Source organism: Tamandua tetradactyla, chromosome 16 (assembly GCF_023851605.1).
Source record: "Tamandua tetradactyla isolate mTamTet1 chromosome 16, mTamTet1.pri, whole genome shotgun sequence".
In the NCBI taxonomy this organism is placed as follows: Eukaryota; Metazoa; Chordata; class Mammalia; order Pilosa; family Myrmecophagidae; genus Tamandua; species Tamandua tetradactyla.
In genome coordinates, this window is record NC_135342.1 from 68742870 (window position 1) to 68761468 (window position 18599).

At 43.2% G+C, this 18599-nt stretch overlaps 1 protein-coding gene across 4 annotated transcripts in view; it reads left to right on the forward strand.

Annotated features, from left to right (window-relative positions):
- Nucleotides 1–1502: 1502 nt before the first annotated feature.
- Nucleotides 1503–18599, forward strand: part of PDPR (pyruvate dehydrogenase phosphatase regulatory subunit) — a 62198-nt gene continuing 45101 nt past the window's right edge. For 2 of the 4 annotated variants that reach the window (XM_077133017.1, XM_077133014.1), the window contains exons 1-4: nucleotides 1504–1716; nucleotides 2059–2150; nucleotides 9025–9310; nucleotides 12694–12827. In XM_077133017.1, the coding sequence (XP_076989132.1) occupies nucleotides 9090–9310; nucleotides 12694–12827 (355 nt within the window). In that variant the 5' untranslated portion in view covers nucleotides 1504–1716; nucleotides 2059–2150; nucleotides 9025–9089. Of the gene's footprint in view, nucleotides 1717–2058; nucleotides 2151–2266; nucleotides 2312–2446; nucleotides 2476–9024; nucleotides 9311–12693; nucleotides 12828–18599 lie in introns of those variants that run through there. The other 2 variants (XM_077133015.1, XM_077133016.1) reach the window with 2 other exon arrangements.

Below are 18599 nucleotides of genomic sequence, written 5' to 3' on the forward strand. Positions count from 1 at the left end.
TGGTGTGCAAAAGAAATCCTGGAATAGATCTATTGAAGCAGATGGTAACAATATTTTCCCCACTCCTTGCAATCTCTCTCCTTGATAAACAGAATAAACAAGAAAACAGAATATGTTTGCAAAAGATAAAATTTTAGTGCACTGAAGTATGAGAAAAACGACTCAAGAAGAGATGTGTACATCAGTAAGTGATGCAGACACTTGGCCCAGAATAAGTCATACTGTACAAGGAGGAACTCTGGGGTTAAAGGACAAAGAGAAGGCAAAAACACTCGATTCTCCTGAAAAATAGTGCATCGGTGGTTTTGAGAGGCTGCAAAATACAAGACCCAAAATTGATAACAAAGGAGCCTTACAACTCAGTATTTTAAGTGAGGACAAAGGTGGTGATGGGGGAGGGAGGCAGAGCAAGAGCTACAGCTTGCTCGGGATTCACTGCATGGAAACAGAATGAGATTTCATGGTAAATATCCCCTTATTTCATCCACCATGTCCAGCAGGCCACTAGATTTCTCTGAGACCTATGTGCCTACAAATGCCAATAGCAAGATGGCTCATGAACTTGGAAAGTTTTTCTCCCAAACAGGCACATCTGGGCATCAGGAAATGCTTTCCCAACAACATGCCTCTGAGTAATTGGTCTTTTTGCGGGGGTGGGGTTGGTGACCCCAAATGAACTTTAGGCCCTTGAGTATTTACCCAGCAAGGGAGCACAGCATGCTTTGAGTTTTCACACATCAGAGGAGGAAGCAGCAGTGTTTCTGTCCTCAGGTAACCAGGTGCCACGTGGGCCTGGTGAGCTCACCCGTGAGTGGAGCAGGTACTATGCAGGCTGCGGGTTGGTGGCAGGTGACATGGGCGTCCCTGAGTTGCCCTGGCCTGGCCACAGGCGGCTATGAAGAAAATGTGACATTGGCCTGTAGGCTGGTGTAGTGAGATGGGCTTGAATGTAAACAACGGGAGCTGGAGAGTGTGGTCCAAGAATTAGACGGCTGCGCTTTCAAGGAATTAACGATCGGATGATGTACCACAGCCCTTGGAACTAAGAACGCAGCTGCCTATCGGACGAAGGTCCTGTCCTCAGAGGTTGTTAAGGAGTGGACAGAGCAGTCGACAAACATGTAAGTAATCTACAGACTTCAGTCAGCGATGAGTGCTATAAAGGAAACTGAAAAAAAATGACCAGTGACAGGACAGTGAGCGAGGGGTGGATGGGGCACTTCTCAGGCTCCAGAGAGAGTCGTCTTCCACCCCCGCCCGCTCGGACCAGGAAGCCTCTGCACGCCCTGGACCTGATGTGGCTTTAGGCTGCGGACCCACGAAGCCAAGGCCCAGGCCACCGGGCTCGGCCTTTCGCGTATCTACCGCGCGGGTCGGAAGCCGGAGATCTACGACGTCCCGAGGGTGGGAGGGAGAAAGCGGCGCCAGGGGCGGGGCCTCGCGAGACCCAAACAAGGCCACGTGCCGGGGGCGGGGCCAGGGAGACGTCACCCCCGCGCGTGCGCGCCGCTGAGGACACGTGTGGGCCGTACCCTTGCTGGCGGGGCCGTAAAGCGCGGAAAGGTCGCGGACTCCCGCTTCCCCGGAACTTTCTCCTCTGTCGGACCCGCTCCCCCTTCCCTTCCCTTCCCTTGTCCCCCTCTTCCGGCCTACCGCGACCCCCGGAGCCGTTGTGGCTGCTGCCTCGCCTCAGCCGGGGTGTGGCTGGGCGGAGAGGTAAGGAGGCAGCTGCCGAGGCGCTCTGGGTCCCCTTAACGCCGGGGACCCCTGCGTCCCCCGTTTCCGCTTGGGTCTCCACCAGGGATGGTCCCGGCCGTCCATAGCCAGGAGGCGGCTCGCCGGGGAGTAGAGCGGGTCCGTCGGCACTCGCTGCGGCCGCACGCGAGCAGCTGAGGTTGTCCGGGCCTCGGGGCCTCGTGTCCAGCTGCCCCGGGGCCTGTGCACCGGCTCCTTCAGGCAGCTCAGCCAGGATGCCCCGATTTCGCCCCTCGGGCCTGCACACGCCTGCAGCTCAGGGCCAGTTCAGGCTTGGCCTAGCCGGGTTATCCTTCTCTGCAGGTGCAATTGTTTTTCCGCGTTGAAACGTGCCGTCCGCTTGTGTTTTACTGCTGCAGAGCCCAGCAGATGTCGCCTGGAAAAATCTAGTTCAGGTCAGTGAGCCTTCTTAATGTTTGACCTTTTGGACTGACGTGTATGATACCGAGGTTTGAGTCTGGAATCCACAAGCCCGTGTCGCCCTTGCATGTAATAAGTACCATGCGACGGAGGACGGGGCTGCGGGGACTGGGCAGAAGGGAACGCCGTTCCCGTGGTAGGAATTTAGATTAATTCCTTAAATCTGCCTGATCACCGGGTGCGCTTGTGGAAAAGTATGGTACCCTGGATCAGCGGAGTCTGACTCTCCAGAGGTGGATACTGAGAATTTGTTTTTTTTTCTTCCCCCCAGGTGGTTCTTAGGTTAATAAGATCGTACAGGTGAGCAACGCAGATGTTAGCGTTCTGTACTTGCTGTCGTCGGTATAAGAAAATTTCAGAACCAGTGGGTCTTGCGTAGCAGAAGATTTTCTTGTAGAGAATGTTCTACAGTTGTTCTTCAGAACTTTTAAAAATATATAATTTGTTTTCAACCAGGTTTTGTGCTTCATTTCTTTGTCTTTGATTTCTTCAGTTTCTTCTTTCTGCTGGTTTTACCTCTATCAAGCTTTGCTCTGGTTTTGCTGCCAAACTTTCTGCAATAGATTTTGGTGCCTTCCTTTATTTAGTGGTGTATTTTCACTTAGATCCTTTTATTGTGTCCTCACCACTCCACTGACTTTTGAAGATCATGCTGAGCTCAAGGGCAAAATCCCTTTCTTGGGTGTTATCACCCTGGGCCTTTATCATTGTGAATTATTCCATCTTGAAACTCCTCTGTTACCGTGTTTCTTTCTTCTGCACCCTTTGTATTTCCCTTTTTCTTGCTAGGGGTTGTGCCTTATAGCTCTATCCTCATCTGGTTTTATTTGAGGAGTGATGAGTAATTAATTGGCAGGCTCTAGCATCACACTGGCTGGGTTTGAATCCTCTTTCTGTCACTTCCCATCTATTGAACCTTGGGTGTGTCATTTCACTTCTCTGTGCCTCAGTTTTCTCATCTTTGAAGTAAACAGGATAACATCTACCTCATAGGGTTGTAATGACTAAATTAGTTCTAGGCACAAAGCAGTATATGGCCCTTTATAATGACCTATAAAATATTGAAATTAAGGGTGGGCCACGGTGGCTCAGTGGCAGAGTTTCCACCTGCCACACCAGTGCCTGCCCATGTAAACAGTCTCTTGTTACGTGGTCTGGTAAGTTCTGTGCTGGGAGGTTCAGGGTGTGGGGATAACATGGGAGAGTCTCTGAAAAAATGGTAGTGGGATCAGGTAAGATGTCAGAGAGCTGAGACCCGAGGGGATTAGCTTTGTCTAGGGGGGTGGGTGGTGAGAGCTGGGCCAGTTAGTGGGAACAGCATGCACAGATCCTGGAGGTGAAAGAGAGAACCCACTTCTGATGCACTTGAGAAATTGCAAGTAGTTCAGTCTGCCTTAATTAGAGCATTAGGGGAGGGGGTGGGCAGTGGGAGGACAGTGAGGCTGGAAACGGGCCAGATTGTGAAGGATCTTGTACTTCACATGAACTTTTTTCCTGAGGAATCCAATAGTCATTGAAGCATTTTTAAGCAGAGGAGTGAACCAAGATACTTTGGAAAACTTGTTCAGCCTTTTGTGTGGAGAGTGGGGGGTGTAGGTGTGCAGATTAGAGCCTGAAAGCCCTGTTAGGAAGCTTGTGCAGTTATCTGAGAAAGAACTGTTGGCGACTGGACTCAGGTAAAGGCCATGGAGATGGAGAGAGGTAGATGAATCTAAGAGGGCTTTAGAATATAGAGTTGTTAACCTTGTGGTTGACTGCATAGGGGAGATGAGAGATAGGAATCCAAGGTAACACCCAGGACTGTAGCAGGTGGTGTCGGGGGACATAGGAGGTGGAGCCGGTTTGGGGACTGAAGAAGGTCGATGTGCCCAGCTGTACATATGTAGCTAGATACTCAGGGCGGCAGCTCAGGACTGCTGTGGCGTGGGTCATCCGTCAGGGTAGAGAATGAGCTTCCTCAGGGAGAGAGTGTGAAGCAAAGAGAAGTGGACCTTAGCCAGAACCCTGAGAGACATTGACAAATAAGGAGTTAGGACAAGAGAAAAGCCAGCAAGGACGTGACAAGGGAGTAGGTGTCCAGAAAAAAAAAAAAAAGCCAAGGGAAGAGTGTTTAGTAGGAAATCAACTGCTGCTGATAGGTCAAGCAAGGAGGTGCCTGGAAGGTGTCCTAGGGAACTGGCCACACTGGTATGTGGGGCCAGAGCCACGTCAGGGCTTGGTGTGACTGAAGCCCCTCTGCTTTCAGGCCAGGAGAGAGTAGAATGGGGGAAATGGAAAAACAGAAAATAAAAACAACGTATTCTAGATATTACTTTCTCTTCAAGTGAACAGGGCAGGTTGTTGATGAAACCAGCTGGCAGACTATGTAATCACCGAGGTAGAAGTCGAAGAGTTAAGACAAGGACGGTGGTAGACACAGGGCAGTACATTGGGCAAAAAGGAATTTCTGGGAAGATGTAATTAACACTGATTTACTATTAGGTTGAGGTTGTTAAAACCCTGCCTTTCTCGTATTCAGCCTGTTCTCATTCATTATTGGTTGCTGGTCCGAGTCGGACATCTCTGACTCGTGTGGTCATGAGTTCCCTCTGCCCAGCGCTCCTTGTTGACACTGCAGCCTCCACGTCAGCTCCCTGACTGCCTTCCACACGCCTCCAGCAGGCTCATGCTTGCTGTGTAACTTATTGTGCGTTTCCTGCCCCTCTTTGTCTCCTTCTCCAAATCTTACCCCTCCGGGCTCAGTCCACATCTTTCTGTACCGTCCCTGCTGGGATGGCCACAGCCTCTGCTCTTGTGTTCCTTCTGTAACGTCATCGGATTTCTTCTCTCAGAGAAATGTGTATTTTTTACATCCTGGGACTTCCCTATTCCATGTGTGTAAGTGATATACCTAGCATGACTAAAAATCCTCTTCTCTTTTTAAGGGAAAGACATTTTATACCTTAAATCTCCACCACGTCACCTATTGAAATACAAGGCCTATAAATCTTCTGCTTAGGTTCTAGATCCCTTTTCCCAAGGGTTTGGTCCTTTCTGTTACTCCCTGTACTTTATCATTAGTCTCTCTCTCTTTTACTGGATCATTCTCACAGGCAGCCAAATATTCTTACTATCTCCCATCTTTAAAAACAGTGTTCCTCCTTTCCACTTCTTTATTTTGTCTCATTTCTCTCTTCCCCCTTTCGGTTGAGGAAGTTTTCTCAATCCCTTGGTATTGATTCCCAGCTTATTCTAGGATTTCTGTCCCATGTTGCCAGGAAGGTTTACACCCTTGGGAGTCATGTCCCATGTAGAGGGGCGGGGCAGTGAGTTTGCTTGTCGTGTTGGCTAAGAGAGAGAGGCCACATCTGAGCAATTAAAGAGGTTCTCTGGGGGTGACTCTTAGGCCTAATTTTAAGTAGGCTTAGCCTCTCCTTTTCAGGTGTAAGTTTCATATGAACAAACCCCAAGATTGAGGGCCCGGCCTGTTGCTTTGGTTGTCTCCACTGCTTGTGAGAATATCAGGAATTCTCCCCATGGGAAAGTTGAATTTTTCCCCTTTCTCGCCATTCCCCCAAGGGGACTTTGCAGATACTTTTTTATTTACTATTCAAATCACTCTGGGATTTATTGGGACATCACTCTGGACAAACCTACAAAATCTCATGCCCTACTCCAGGTTCCATGTACTTAATGGTGTTTAATTAAACTGTCCACATAAGTTAATATTAGGAAATGCACTAATCAAAATATAAATTTTGTACCAAATAAACATTTTTTGCTTCAGTCTCACACATAAGTTAAAGTTTTAAAATATAAAATACCGTCTATTTTCAACACCCTGTAATATTGACATTCTATTGTTCTTCCTCATACAAAAACATTTTTTAATTGTACATTTAGTCACTGTCATTGTACACTCTAGGCATTCCTAGATTATACCATCTCAGTCTTTATTATCTATCTTTCCTTCTGATTTTATTTGTGTCCCCAGCTCTCCCTCTATCATTCTCACATTCAGCATCATTCAGTGTACTAACATTGTTGTATTTTACAGTTAGGTAGTATTGTGCTATCCATTTCTGAATTTTTACTATCAGTCCTGTTGCACAATCTATATCCCTTCAGCTCCGGTTATCCAATATCTACCCTATTTCTATCTCCTGATGGTCTCTCTTCTTAACTGAAATTCTCTAAGTTCATTCACTAATGTTAGTTCATATCAGTAAGACCATACGGTATTTGTCTTTTTGTTTCTGGTTAATCTCACTCAGTATAATGTCCTCAAGGTCCATCCATGTTGTTACATACTTCATAACTTTATTCTGTCTTACAGCTGCATAATATTCCATCATATGTATATACCGCAGCTTGTTTAGCCACTTGTCTGTTGATGGACATTTTGGCTGTTTCCATCTCTTGGCAGTTGTAAATAAGGCTGCTGTAAACGTTGGTGTGCAAATGTCCGTTTGTGTCCTTGCCCTCATGTCCTCTGAGTAGATACCTAGCAATGGTATTGCCAGGTCATATGGCAACTCTATACTTAGCTTCCTGAGTAACTGCCAAACTGCCTTTCACAGCAGTTGTACCATTTTACATTCCCACCAGCAGTAGATAGTGTGCCTCTTTCTGCACATCCTCTCCAGCACTTGTCGTTTTCTGTTTTATTGATAATGGCCATTCTGGTGGGTGTGAGTTAATATCTCATTGTGGTTTTGATTTGCATTTCCCTAATAGCCAGGGAAGTTGAGCATCTTTTCATGTACCTTTTGGCCATTTGTGTTTCCTTTTCTGAGAAGTATCTGTTCATATCTTTTTCCCATTTTGTAATTAGATTGTCTTTTTTGTGCTGAGTTGGACAATCTCTTTATATATTCTGGATACTAGACCTTTATCTGATATGTTGTTTCCAAATATTGTCTCCCATTGTGTAGACTGGTCTTTTTACTTTCTTGACAAAATTCTTTGATGCCCAAAAGTGTTTGATTTTTAGGAGTTCCCATTTTATTGAATAGCCACTTCTTGAATCAATTTCCTCTCTTGGCTTCTGTGACACACCTCTGCCTGGTTTTCTTTCTAGCTCCTTTTCTGCTTTTCCCCATCTTTGACATCCAGTTTCTTTCTCCAGACAGTCTGGCACTTTCTCCATCCCCATTGCCACCATCTTTGTTGTTTTAGGTTCTTAGGCTGCCGTGATAGTTTGTTTCTGCTGAGAACCTCAGAAAGATCTTGTTCCTCAAGCTAATCCCTTCCTGTAGGTGTGAACCCATTTTATGTAGGATCTTCTGGTGATTAAGGCCTTATTCAGGGTGGGTCTTTCCTCTTACTGGAGTCCTTTATTAGAGGATAAAACAGAGAAAAGAGATAGAAAACAGCCTCCAGAGAAGCTCAGACAGAAAAGACAGATAAGCTGAGAGAGGACACACAGAAAACAGAGAGGAAAACCACTAAAGCCAAAGACTGGGAGCAGGGAAACCCAGTAAGATGGAAGAAACCAGCACACATTGCCACGTGCCTGCCGTGTGACAGAGGAGCTGAGGATCTCAGGTAGCTTGTATTCCAGGAGAAAGCATTGCCTGTTGATGCCTTTATTTGGACATTTTCACAGCTTCAGTCTATAAACTTGTAAAGTAATAAATCCCTATTGTAAAGTCTGGTCCATTTGCATTTTCTGAACTTTAGCAAACCAAAACAGCTGCTCAAGCAAATACCATACACTAGTTCAGCTTAAACAATGAGAATTCATTATCTTACCATTTACTGGCTAAAAGAAAATCCCAAGCAAGGCATTATCAAGGCAATGCTTCCCAACTGGTGTTCTAGGACTGGCTGCTTGTGGCCCTTGTCCTTAGTTTGTCACCCAACTGGTGTTCTAGGACTGGCTGCTTGTGGCCCTTGTCCTTAGTTTGTCACAGGGCAAGACATATGGTGTCGCCTGGTCTCTCCCTTCTCTTCTGGGTTCCGCTGGCTTCCGGCTGCTGAGGCTGTGGCTTTCTCCTCCCTCTGTCTGAATTTTACTTCCTTTATAATATTAAGACCCTTCCTGATTGAGGAGGGCCATACATTCTTAAGTGAAATAGCCTCATCAAAAGGTCCTACTCACAGAAATGGATTAGCTTGAAGGACATGTTTTTTTCAAACCACCCCACTTGTTTTATCTCCCTGATATCCCACTTGGATTACTGCATTAGCTTCCTAACTCATCTCTCTGCTGCTCTAATTCTTCTACAATCAGCTCTCCACAGCGAGCCAGGCTACCCTTTGGTAAATGTGTGTCAAATCATTTCATTCCTTTGCCTTAGTAGTGTCCCCTTGCTCTTAGAGTGAAATCCCGACTCCTTGTGATGACATCCAAGGACTGAGCATACTCCTGTGGCTCTTGGCCTCTCTAGCTTCACCTTAGGCCTCCCTCTTGCCTGCCGTGCAGCAGACACACGGGTCTCCTTTCTGTCCTTAAACTCAACAAGTTCTTTCTCATCTCAGACTCATGGCCATGTTCATCCCTTTGACTGGGACATCTTTATAGCTGGTTCCTTGTCATCTGTCAGGTCTCTTTTCCAGTGCCACCTCCTCAGAGACCTTTCCTGATCATCCTACTTAAAATATGGCCGTTGTTTCTCTGTCACACTGGCCTTGTTTACTTGTTTATTTGTGTAAAGTTTGCTCCCACCCACCCACCCCCATGCACACACACACATCCCTAAAGTTGTGTAAAGGCAAGGCCATACTCAATCTTGTTCACTGCTGTAGCTCTACACTGGCAAGGGACTCGAGAGGTCCTTAGGTGTTTGTTGAATATTACTGCCTTTTCTCATGAATCGTTTGCCCTGAGTTAAAAGAAATAAAATACGTTTGGTTTCTTCTGTCTAGTTTGAATCTTTGGAAACACCTCCTTTGCTGAGTGAGAGCGAATCTCCCAGTTGCTGGCAGACGTGATGTTTTACCGATTGCTATCGATTGTCCGGCGGCAAAGAATCAGCCCGGGATGGCAGACCTGGTCCCCAAGAAGCAGCGTGTCAGCTGCCGAAGCTCATTCTGTTGCCCTGCCTGCCCAGGCACAGGTGGTCATCTGTGGTGGTGGAATCATGGGCACGTCTGTAGCCTATCACCTCTCCAAGCTGGGGTGGAAGGATATTGTCCTGTTGGAACAGGGCAGGTAAGGGTCAAACTGGGCAAAGCTTCTGGCTATGCTGCACTAATTGTATGGGGTTCCTTCATTCCCTCCCTTCCATTAATATTGTCCCACCCACAGTTAATCTACACGTTGCCAAGTAGTATGAGAAAAATCTCAGAAGAGTGAGATCTCCTGTACTTTGTTTAGCGATGCCTCATAATGGTAGTGTTTTCTGATTTTTGAAGAGGTGGCAGATTTCAACAAAGCAAACGTCTTAAACGGATGTGTTTGTCTCGGGTTCATGTCACCACCTTGCTCCGTCTTTGTTGTAAAGTCCTTTAGCAACATATACCAGATATCATGGCTCAAGGGCTCCCTCTCTGAGCTGAAATGAAATTGGTAACATTCTGCTTATATTGTATTATTTTTTAAATAAACTTTTATTCTAGAGCAGTTTTAGATTTAGAGAGAGTGCAGAGATAAAGTTTCCAAATGTCTCACTCCCAGTTTCTCCTATCGTTAACATCTTACATTAATATGATACGTTTGCGGCAATTAATGAAAAATGTTGATAGATTATGTTCTAGTTTGCTAGCTGCCGGAATGCAATATACCAGAAACGGAATGGCTTTTAAAAAGGGAAATTTAATGAGTTGCTAGTTTACAGATCTAAGGCCGAGAAAATGTCCCAATTAAAACAAGTCTATAGAAATGTCCAATCAAAGGCATCTGGGGAAAGATACCTTGGTTCAAGAAGGCTGATGAAGTTCAGGGTTTCTCTCCCATCTGGAAAGGCACATGGCGAACACAGGGCTTCTCTCTCGGCTGGAAGGGCACATGGCAGACACGGCGTCATCTGCTAGTTTACTCTCCTGGCTTCTGTTTTCGTGAAGCTCCCCGGGAGGCATTTCCCTTCTTCATCTCCAAAGGTCGCTGGCTGGTGGACTCTCTGCTTCGTGGTGCTGCAGCATTCTCTGCTCTCTCCGAATCCCTCTCTCCAAAATGTTTCCTCTTTTATAGAACTTCAGAAACTAATCAAGACCCACTCAAATGGGTGGCGACATGTCATCCCCTAATCTAGTTTAACAACCATTCTTAACTAAATCACATCAACTAGGGAGATGATCTCATTACAGTTTCAAATATACAGTACTGAGTAGGGATTATTCTACCTTTAAGAAATGGGATTTATATTAAAACATGGCTTTTCTTAGGGGGCGTACTTCCTTTCAAACCAGCACAGATTATTAATAACTGGAGGTCATTCTTTATTTCTATCTCCTCAGTTTTCCCCTAATGTCCTTTTTCTGCTCCAGGATTTCATCCAGAAGAGCACATATTTGTCATGTTTCCTTAGGTCCCACTTGGTACTTCCCACTTATGGTATCTCAGACTTTCCTTGATTTTTATGACCTTGACAGTTTTGAAGACTTGTCTGTTATACTTTTGTTCCAGGATGATGAGATGGTTTAAGTAGGAGTAAGGCAGCTGAGGCTTGGGCATGGTTGGAAATCCTGCTGTGGACTGAAGGGAGTTCCAGGTAGAGATACAGCAAAGACACAATGGCGTTATTAGAGGTGGTTCAGTAATGCTGACATGTAGAGATTGTACAGGGATACTGGGGGTGGATGAAGCTAACTATGTGTTTAGGAGGTAAATCACAGGTCTCATGTGTTGTGGCAGACACCAAAGACTTAGGATAGTTATGAGGCAAAGGCCAGCATGGTTGGAGTTACATTTCAGACGTGATAATCTGGAATAGTGTAGGGTTAATTTGGGGAGGTATTGGAGTGGTATAGAACAGAGGCAGGGGAGAAAGATCAGGAGCCTGAACTAAACAAGTAATATTGGTGATGGAGAGTGAAGGAAAGATCTATAGAGTATGTAAGGTATGAGCCACAGAACTCGGCAACCAGTTGTGTGTCTACAGATGAGAGTAAGAAGAATCCAGAGTAATTGCCAAGTTCTTCCTTTTGCAAATGATTGTGATATCCATCTCCGAAAGAGGGCACTGTACTAGGAGTGATATGTAGAACTTGAGGTGCCTGTGAGAAGTCCAAGGAGAAAGAATATTAGGCAGTTGACTTTGTGAATCTGCATCTGAGTTTCCTCTTTGTTAATGCCTCTTCTTTCTTCGATCATGCAGAATTATAAGCCTTTTTCTGAGCTGGTTTTCATCATTTTCCTGGCTGCCATTCCTCTTACAGTTTTGCAGTTACAGTGTGAGGTGTTTGAGGATAGAAACAGTGTCTCATTCATGTTTCTTCCAACAGTTAGCACAATTATATGTTTTTTTTTGCATTTAATCATTCCATATTTATTGTTAATTTTAAGAAATAATGAAGTGATTTATACTATTTAATTAACACTGAAAAGTAATAAATTTTTATTTTTTATTTTTTATTTTTTTTAACTTTTTCTTATTGTGTAATATAACATACATAAAAAGAAAAGAAAAAAGCAGTAGTTTTCAAAACACTCTTCAGTAAATAGTTATAGGACAGATCTGAGTTTGTCATAGGCTACCATACCATCCTCTCAGATTTTTCCTTCTAGCTGCCCCAGAACGTTGGAGGCTAGAAAGGAATAAATATTTTTTTTATCATTACCATCGACTTTTTTTTGTGAAAAGTAACATTTATACAAAAAAGCAATAAATTTTAAAGCACAGTGCAACAGTTAGTTATAGAACAGATTTCACAGTTTGGTATGGGTTACAATTCTACAATTTTAGGTTTTTACTTCTAGGTGCTAAAAAGTACTGGAGACTTAAAGAAATATCGATATAGTGAATGATTCAGCAGTCTCATTCATTTGTAAAACCCTACCTTCTCTGTATAACTCCACCATCACCTTTGATCTTTCTCCCAGTCTTTAGGGGTATTTGGGCTATGCCCATTCTAACTTTCTCATGTTGTAAGTGGCTGTCAGTAATATGTAGGGAGCCCCTCTAGGTTTCAGGACTTCTCTGGTCCAGGGATCCATCTGGAGGTTGTAGGTTTCTGGAGGTTACCCTAGTGCATGGAACCTTTGTAGAATCTTTTATATTGCCCTAGGTGTTCTTTAGGATTGGCTGGAATGGTTTTGGTTGGGGTTTGGCAAGTTAAGATAGGTAGCAATATCTGACTGAAGCTTGCATAAGAGTGACCTCCATAGTAGCCTCTCGACTCTATTTGAACTCTTTCAGCCACTGAAACCTTTTTTGTTACACTTCTTTTCCCCCTTGTTCTTTTATTTATTTTTTGGTTATATGATATTCCATTGTGTGGATGAACTCCAAATTTTTAAAACAGTCTTGTGTTGATAGCCGTTGAGATCATTTCCAGTCCTTTGATATTACATATGAATCTGTAATGAAGAGCCTTACTCGTTACATTTCACAACTATGTGAGTCTCCCTGAGAGCTTTTTGAATCCATCCTACAGGCTGGCTGCTGGCTCTACAAGGTTCTGCGCTGGCATCCTGAGCACTGCCAGACACTTGATCATCGAGCAGAAGATGGCAGACTACTCAAACAAGCTCTACCAGCAATTAGAGTTTGAAACAGGGATCCAAACAGGTAAGCAGGTAATCTACCATCTTTTGGTCTGCCTATCCCCAGACCCTTTTACTCAGTATTGTATTTGATCCTACACCAGGTTTCCTGGTGATTTAATAAAGATTTGGGTTTTAATTCAGCCTTGGCCATTAGCCAGAGCTTCTTGATCTGTCTTCACTTTCCCTATCTATAAATTGATGGAGTTCAATCAATATTTAAATCCCTTTTCACATGCTATAATTCTTATTACCATGTGGAAGTTTTCCTGGGCCGTTTCCTATGTAATTCACTCATTTTAATATAGTAAGTGGTAACATGTCTTTTTTCCTGTTAATGTTTTGTACACAGATAGGCATGCACAAGATTATTCTTTGCAGCACTGTTTAATTGCAAACTGAAATGCCCCTACATAAGAGATTGTTGAATCTAATGGTTTCTCCACACAAAAGACTACTAGGTAGCTGAGAGAAAGAATGAGCAAGAGCTCTATGAACTAAAAGAAAAAAAAAAAGATCTCCATGAATTGCTATGGAGTGATTTCTGGGATATATTGTTAAATAAGAAAAGTGTTGAAGAAGTACATATAATGTGCTACTTTCTTGGTGTAAGAAATAAGAAGTAGTAAGAAAATATACAAGTTACTGCTTAATTTTGCCAAAAGAAACAGAGGAAGTTAAACCAGAAACTCCTGAGATTGGTTACCTAGAGGAGGGAAGGGTGATGGAGTACAAAGGTTGAGGGCTGGAAGGGAGGGGAACTTCTAAGTTTACTCTGAATAGTTTTAACATTCAGAACCCTGTTAACATTTTGCATATTCAGATATAAAATAAAATCATCAGGGTTGGGAAGAAGAACCTAAAATGGAATGCTACCATTTAAAAAATAAGGAACTTAAAAAAAAATGGAACTACCTTTAGAAATGAAGGAACCTATGTATTCTAAATGAATACAATAAAAATTAACCTGAGGAACCTTTTTCCTGGGAAACTTTGACCCCAGTATTTTTACTATATACACTCCGTCTAAAGGGAAAAAAAATGAACAAAGATTGATCCTTCTTAGCAGGTTTGTTTTGTGCAGTGGTTTGGCTGATAATTCCACTTTCCATGCTTTCTAGAATTGAGCATATGAGTAAATAAATAAATGAGTAAATATAGAAAGGGTAAAATATGCTAGTTTCTTACTGTTGCAGAAGGGAGTTACAAATATGGAAAAGGGGATAACTGGAAAGAACCCTGCTATGTGGAAGTAGAATTGAGGGTATTACTATGAAGTCATGGTTTTCAATAAGAGTGTGAGAGCATGAAGAAAAGAGGCACATTCCCAGTTCTGTCTGCTGAGAGGGCTCAGAAGCAGTGGCACCCCAGTAGCATGAGTACACCGAGTGCCCAGATCTTGGTTTCAAAAAACATTCTCAGACTTCCGGGTCAAGATGGCGGCTTAACAACGTGCGCATATTAGTTCGTCCCCCAGAACAACTACTAAATAACCAGAAACAGTACAGAACAGCTCCTGGAGCCACGATAGTGACCAGACACACAGCGTACCCCAGTCTGGACCAGCTGGACCAGCTGCGAGCACCCCCCAGAACCGTGAGTTCCCAAAGCTGCGGCAGCCAGCGCCCCTCCCCCACATGCCGCTTCCCAGAGGGGAAAGGAAAGGACTTTACCAGCAGCAGGGACTGGGCACAATCAAGCGCCAATTGTGGAACTAATTAACAAATTCTGACTACTAAAAATAGGCCCCCAGCTTAGGTGAACCTGATCAAAGCGGAGGTTGCTCATTTTTGCTGCCTCGCCAAGGGGGCAGGACTGACAGAAAAAAGGGGAAAAAAAAAAGAAGGAAACAGAGGTTTTTGTGGCTGTGTATCTACAAAGGCTTGACTGCCTCTGAATACAGTGGAAGGACTTTTCAGGCTGCAACTGCCCCAGGCATAGGCAGAAGTGAGCTCTTTTGGGGGTTTATCTGGAGCTTATGCCTTCCCTAGGGGAGGGGTGAAGCCCAACTCAGGTGAAATCCCTCCCTCAAGGAATTCAGACACCAGGGCTTGGAAATTTGAAGCCATTAAAACCAGCCTACAACCTCTCCTCTGTCTCCACCACACCCCCAGCAGGGAGAGTCTGCCAAAGTTAAAGGTACCCGCATCATCTTATGCTGGTGGGACCTGCAGTCAGACAAGCGCCACATACTGGGCAGGATAAGAAAAACAGAGTCCAGAGACTCCACAGGAAAGTCTTTCAACCTGCTGGGTCTCACGCTCAGGGAAAACCGACGCAGGTGACTCTTTCCTCCTGATAGAAGGCCAGTTTGGTCTGGGAAAATCTGGCTGGGGTCTATAATATCTAAGTAGACCCTCCTAAGTGTTTGTGTGTGGGGGGAAGGCACCACACAAGCAGGGCAAGAAACAAGAAAACAAGAACTGAAAAATTCTCCTCTGTTAAACAAAACTTGAAGCTAAAGGTCCAGATAAAGCTGAATGGAATGTCAAAGTACAGATAGACAACAAATTTATCCAGCAAGAAAACCCTAGATAAAAGAAGTGAAAGCAATCTCCAGAATAAACTAATTAAGGTAATTAAATGCCTAGACACCAGCAAAAAATAACAAATCACACTAGGAAAATTGAAGATATGGCCCAGTCAAAGGAACAAACCAACAATTCAAATGACATACAGGAGCTGAAACAATTAATTCAGAATATACAAACAGACATGGAAAACCTCATCAAAAACCAAATCAATGAATTGAAGGAGGATATAAAGAAGGCAAGGAAAGAACAAAAAGAAGAAACTGAAAGTCTGAAAAAACAAATCACAGAACTTATGGGAATGAAAGGCACAGTAGAAGAGATGAAAAAAACAATGAAAAACTACAATGGTAGATTTCGAGAGACAGAACATAGGATTTCTAAACTGGAGGACAGAACATCTGAAATCCGACTGAAACAGAAACTATAGGGGAAAAAATGGAAAAATATGAGCAGGGACTCGGGGAATTGAAAGACAATATGAAGCGCACGAATATACGTGTTGTGGGTATCCCAGAAGGAGAAGAGAAGGGAAAAGGAGGAGAAAAACTAATGGAAGAAATTATCACTGAAAATTTCCCAACTCTTATGAAAGACTTAAAATTACAGATCCAAGAAGTGCAGCGTACCCCAAAGAGAATAGATCCAAATAGACATACTCTAAGACATTTAATAATCAGAATGTCAGAGGTCAAAGAGAATGAGAGGATCTTGAAAGCAGCAAGAGAAAAGCAATCCATCACATACAAGGGAAGCCCAATAAGACTATGCGCAGATCTCTCAGCAGAAACCATGGAGGCGAGAAGACAGTAGGATAATATATTTAAATTATTAAAAGAGAAAAACTGCCAACCAAGAATTCTATGTCCAGCAAAATTGTCCTTCAAAACTGAGGGAGAAATTAAAACATTTTCAGACAAAAAATCACTGAGAGAATTTGTGACCAAGAGACCAGCTCTGCAAGAAATACTAAAGGGAGCACTAGAGACAGGTACGAAGACAGAAGAGAGAGGTGTGGAGAAGAGTGTAGAAAGGAAGACTATGAGTAAAGGTAAAAAGAAGGAAAATTAGATATGACATATAAAATCCAGAAGGCAAAATAGCAGAAGAAAGTACTACCCATGCAGTAATAACACTGAATGTTAATGGGCTAAACTCTCCAATCAAAAGACATAGTCTGGCAGAATGGATTAAAAAACAGGACCCATCTATATGCTGTCTCTACTCAAAGGACACGAGGCCAAGGACACAAATGACATTTACACATCAATGTTTATAGCAGCATTATTAACAATTACCAAGAGATGGAAACAGCCAAAATGTCCATCAACAGACAGTTGGCTAAACAAACTGTGACATTTACATAAGATGGAATATTATGCAGCTGTAAGACAGAATAAAGTTATGAAGTATGTAACAACATGAATGGACCTTACGGACATTATGCTGAGTGTGATTAGCCAGAAACAAAAGGACAAATACTGTATGGTCTCACTGATATGAACTGACATTAGTGAATAAACTTGGAATATTTCGTTGGTAACAGATCATCAGGAGATAGAAATAGGGTAAGATATTGGGTAATTGGAGCTGAAGGGATACAGATTGTGCAACAGGACTGAATATAAAAACTCAGAAGTGGACAGCACAATATTACCTAACTAATGTAATTATGTTAAAACACTGAATGAAGCTGCATATGAGAATGATAGAGGGAGGAGGGCTGGGGCATAAATGAAAATCACAAAGAAAGATAGACGATAAAGATTGAGGTGGTGTAATCTAGGAATGCCTAGAGTGTATAATTATAGTGACTGAATGTACAAATTTAAAAAATGTTTTCGCATGAGGAAGAACAAAAGAATCATTACTGCAGTGTGCTGAAAATAGATGGTACTTAATATTTTAAAATTTCAAAAAAAAAAAAACTTTGGACAAGTTGAGGCTCTGATTTTTTCCCCCACTATATGTTTTGGTAAGCACTTTAAAAGCATTTTAAAAATGTAATCCTTACCAAAAATAAATGTATGTGATATTATTCTCACTATGCAGATTATGAAATGAAGCTGTAGAGATTTGAGTAATTTATAAAAGGACTACACATACTTGGTAAATATCAACTGTAATAACAGTCAAAGTTCTTAATCACTGTCCTACATTATTTTCACGGTCATCTAATCATTTTCCCTTGTCCAAAATGTACAACTCTCTTCTTCTCTATGTATAAGTTTTCTGCCAAATATTCACTGTTAATCTTTTTCGGTGAAGCCATAATTTAAAGAAAGTTCTCCATCAAAAAAAGAAAACAAAACCCTTCTCAGTGGAGGACAGTCAGAGAAGCTCTCAGTACACAGGGGCTCACCAGGAACCATATCAATGATGACAGCACCACCAGAATTTAGGAATTTGGGGCCAGCTTCCAGCTTCTTACCAGAATGGGCTCAGTCTTTGCCTTCAGCTCAGCAAATTTGCGTCATTGTGAGCTGTGTCACAGTCCAGCACAGGTGCATAGCCAGCACTGATATGGCCTGGCTGGTTCAGGATAATCACCTGAGCAGGGAAGCCAGCTGCTTTCAGTAGTGGGTCATTTTGCTGTCACCAGCCACATTGCCACGACGAACATCTTTTATAGATTTGTTCTTGACATTGAGGCCTACATTGTCCCCAGGAAGAGCTTTGATCGAAGCTTCATGGTGCATTTTGACTGGAAGAAGCCAGAAGCTGGCCCCAAATTCTGAAATCTGGTGATGCTGCCATCGTTGATACGGTTCCTGGCAAGCCCCTGTGTATTGAGAGCTTCTCTGGCTCTCCTCCTCTGGGTTGTTTTGCTGTTTGTGATATGAGACAGACAGTTGCTGTGGGCATCATCAGGGCAGTGGACAAGAAACTATTGGAGCTGGCCTGGTCATCAAGGCTGCCCAGAAAGCTCAGAAGGCTAAATGAACATTACCCATAATGCCTGCCACCCAGTTGAAAGAACCATCTCAGAACTGTTGGAGTCAATTGACCATTTACATTTAATAGTAAAAGACTAGTCAATGATAGCAATGCATCGTACATCCTTCAGAAGGTATGGAACAGTTTTTGGGCCTTTTAATTTTTTTTTGGGGGGGGGGACATTTGTATTTGGGTGGCAGTTTTAAGTTACTAGTTTTTAAAATCAGTACATTTTAAATGGAAACAATGACCAAAAATCTGTCACTGAATTTTGAGACCCATTTCAAAAAAGTTTGAGAAACCTGTGTCATCTTTTGAAAGGTCAGTCT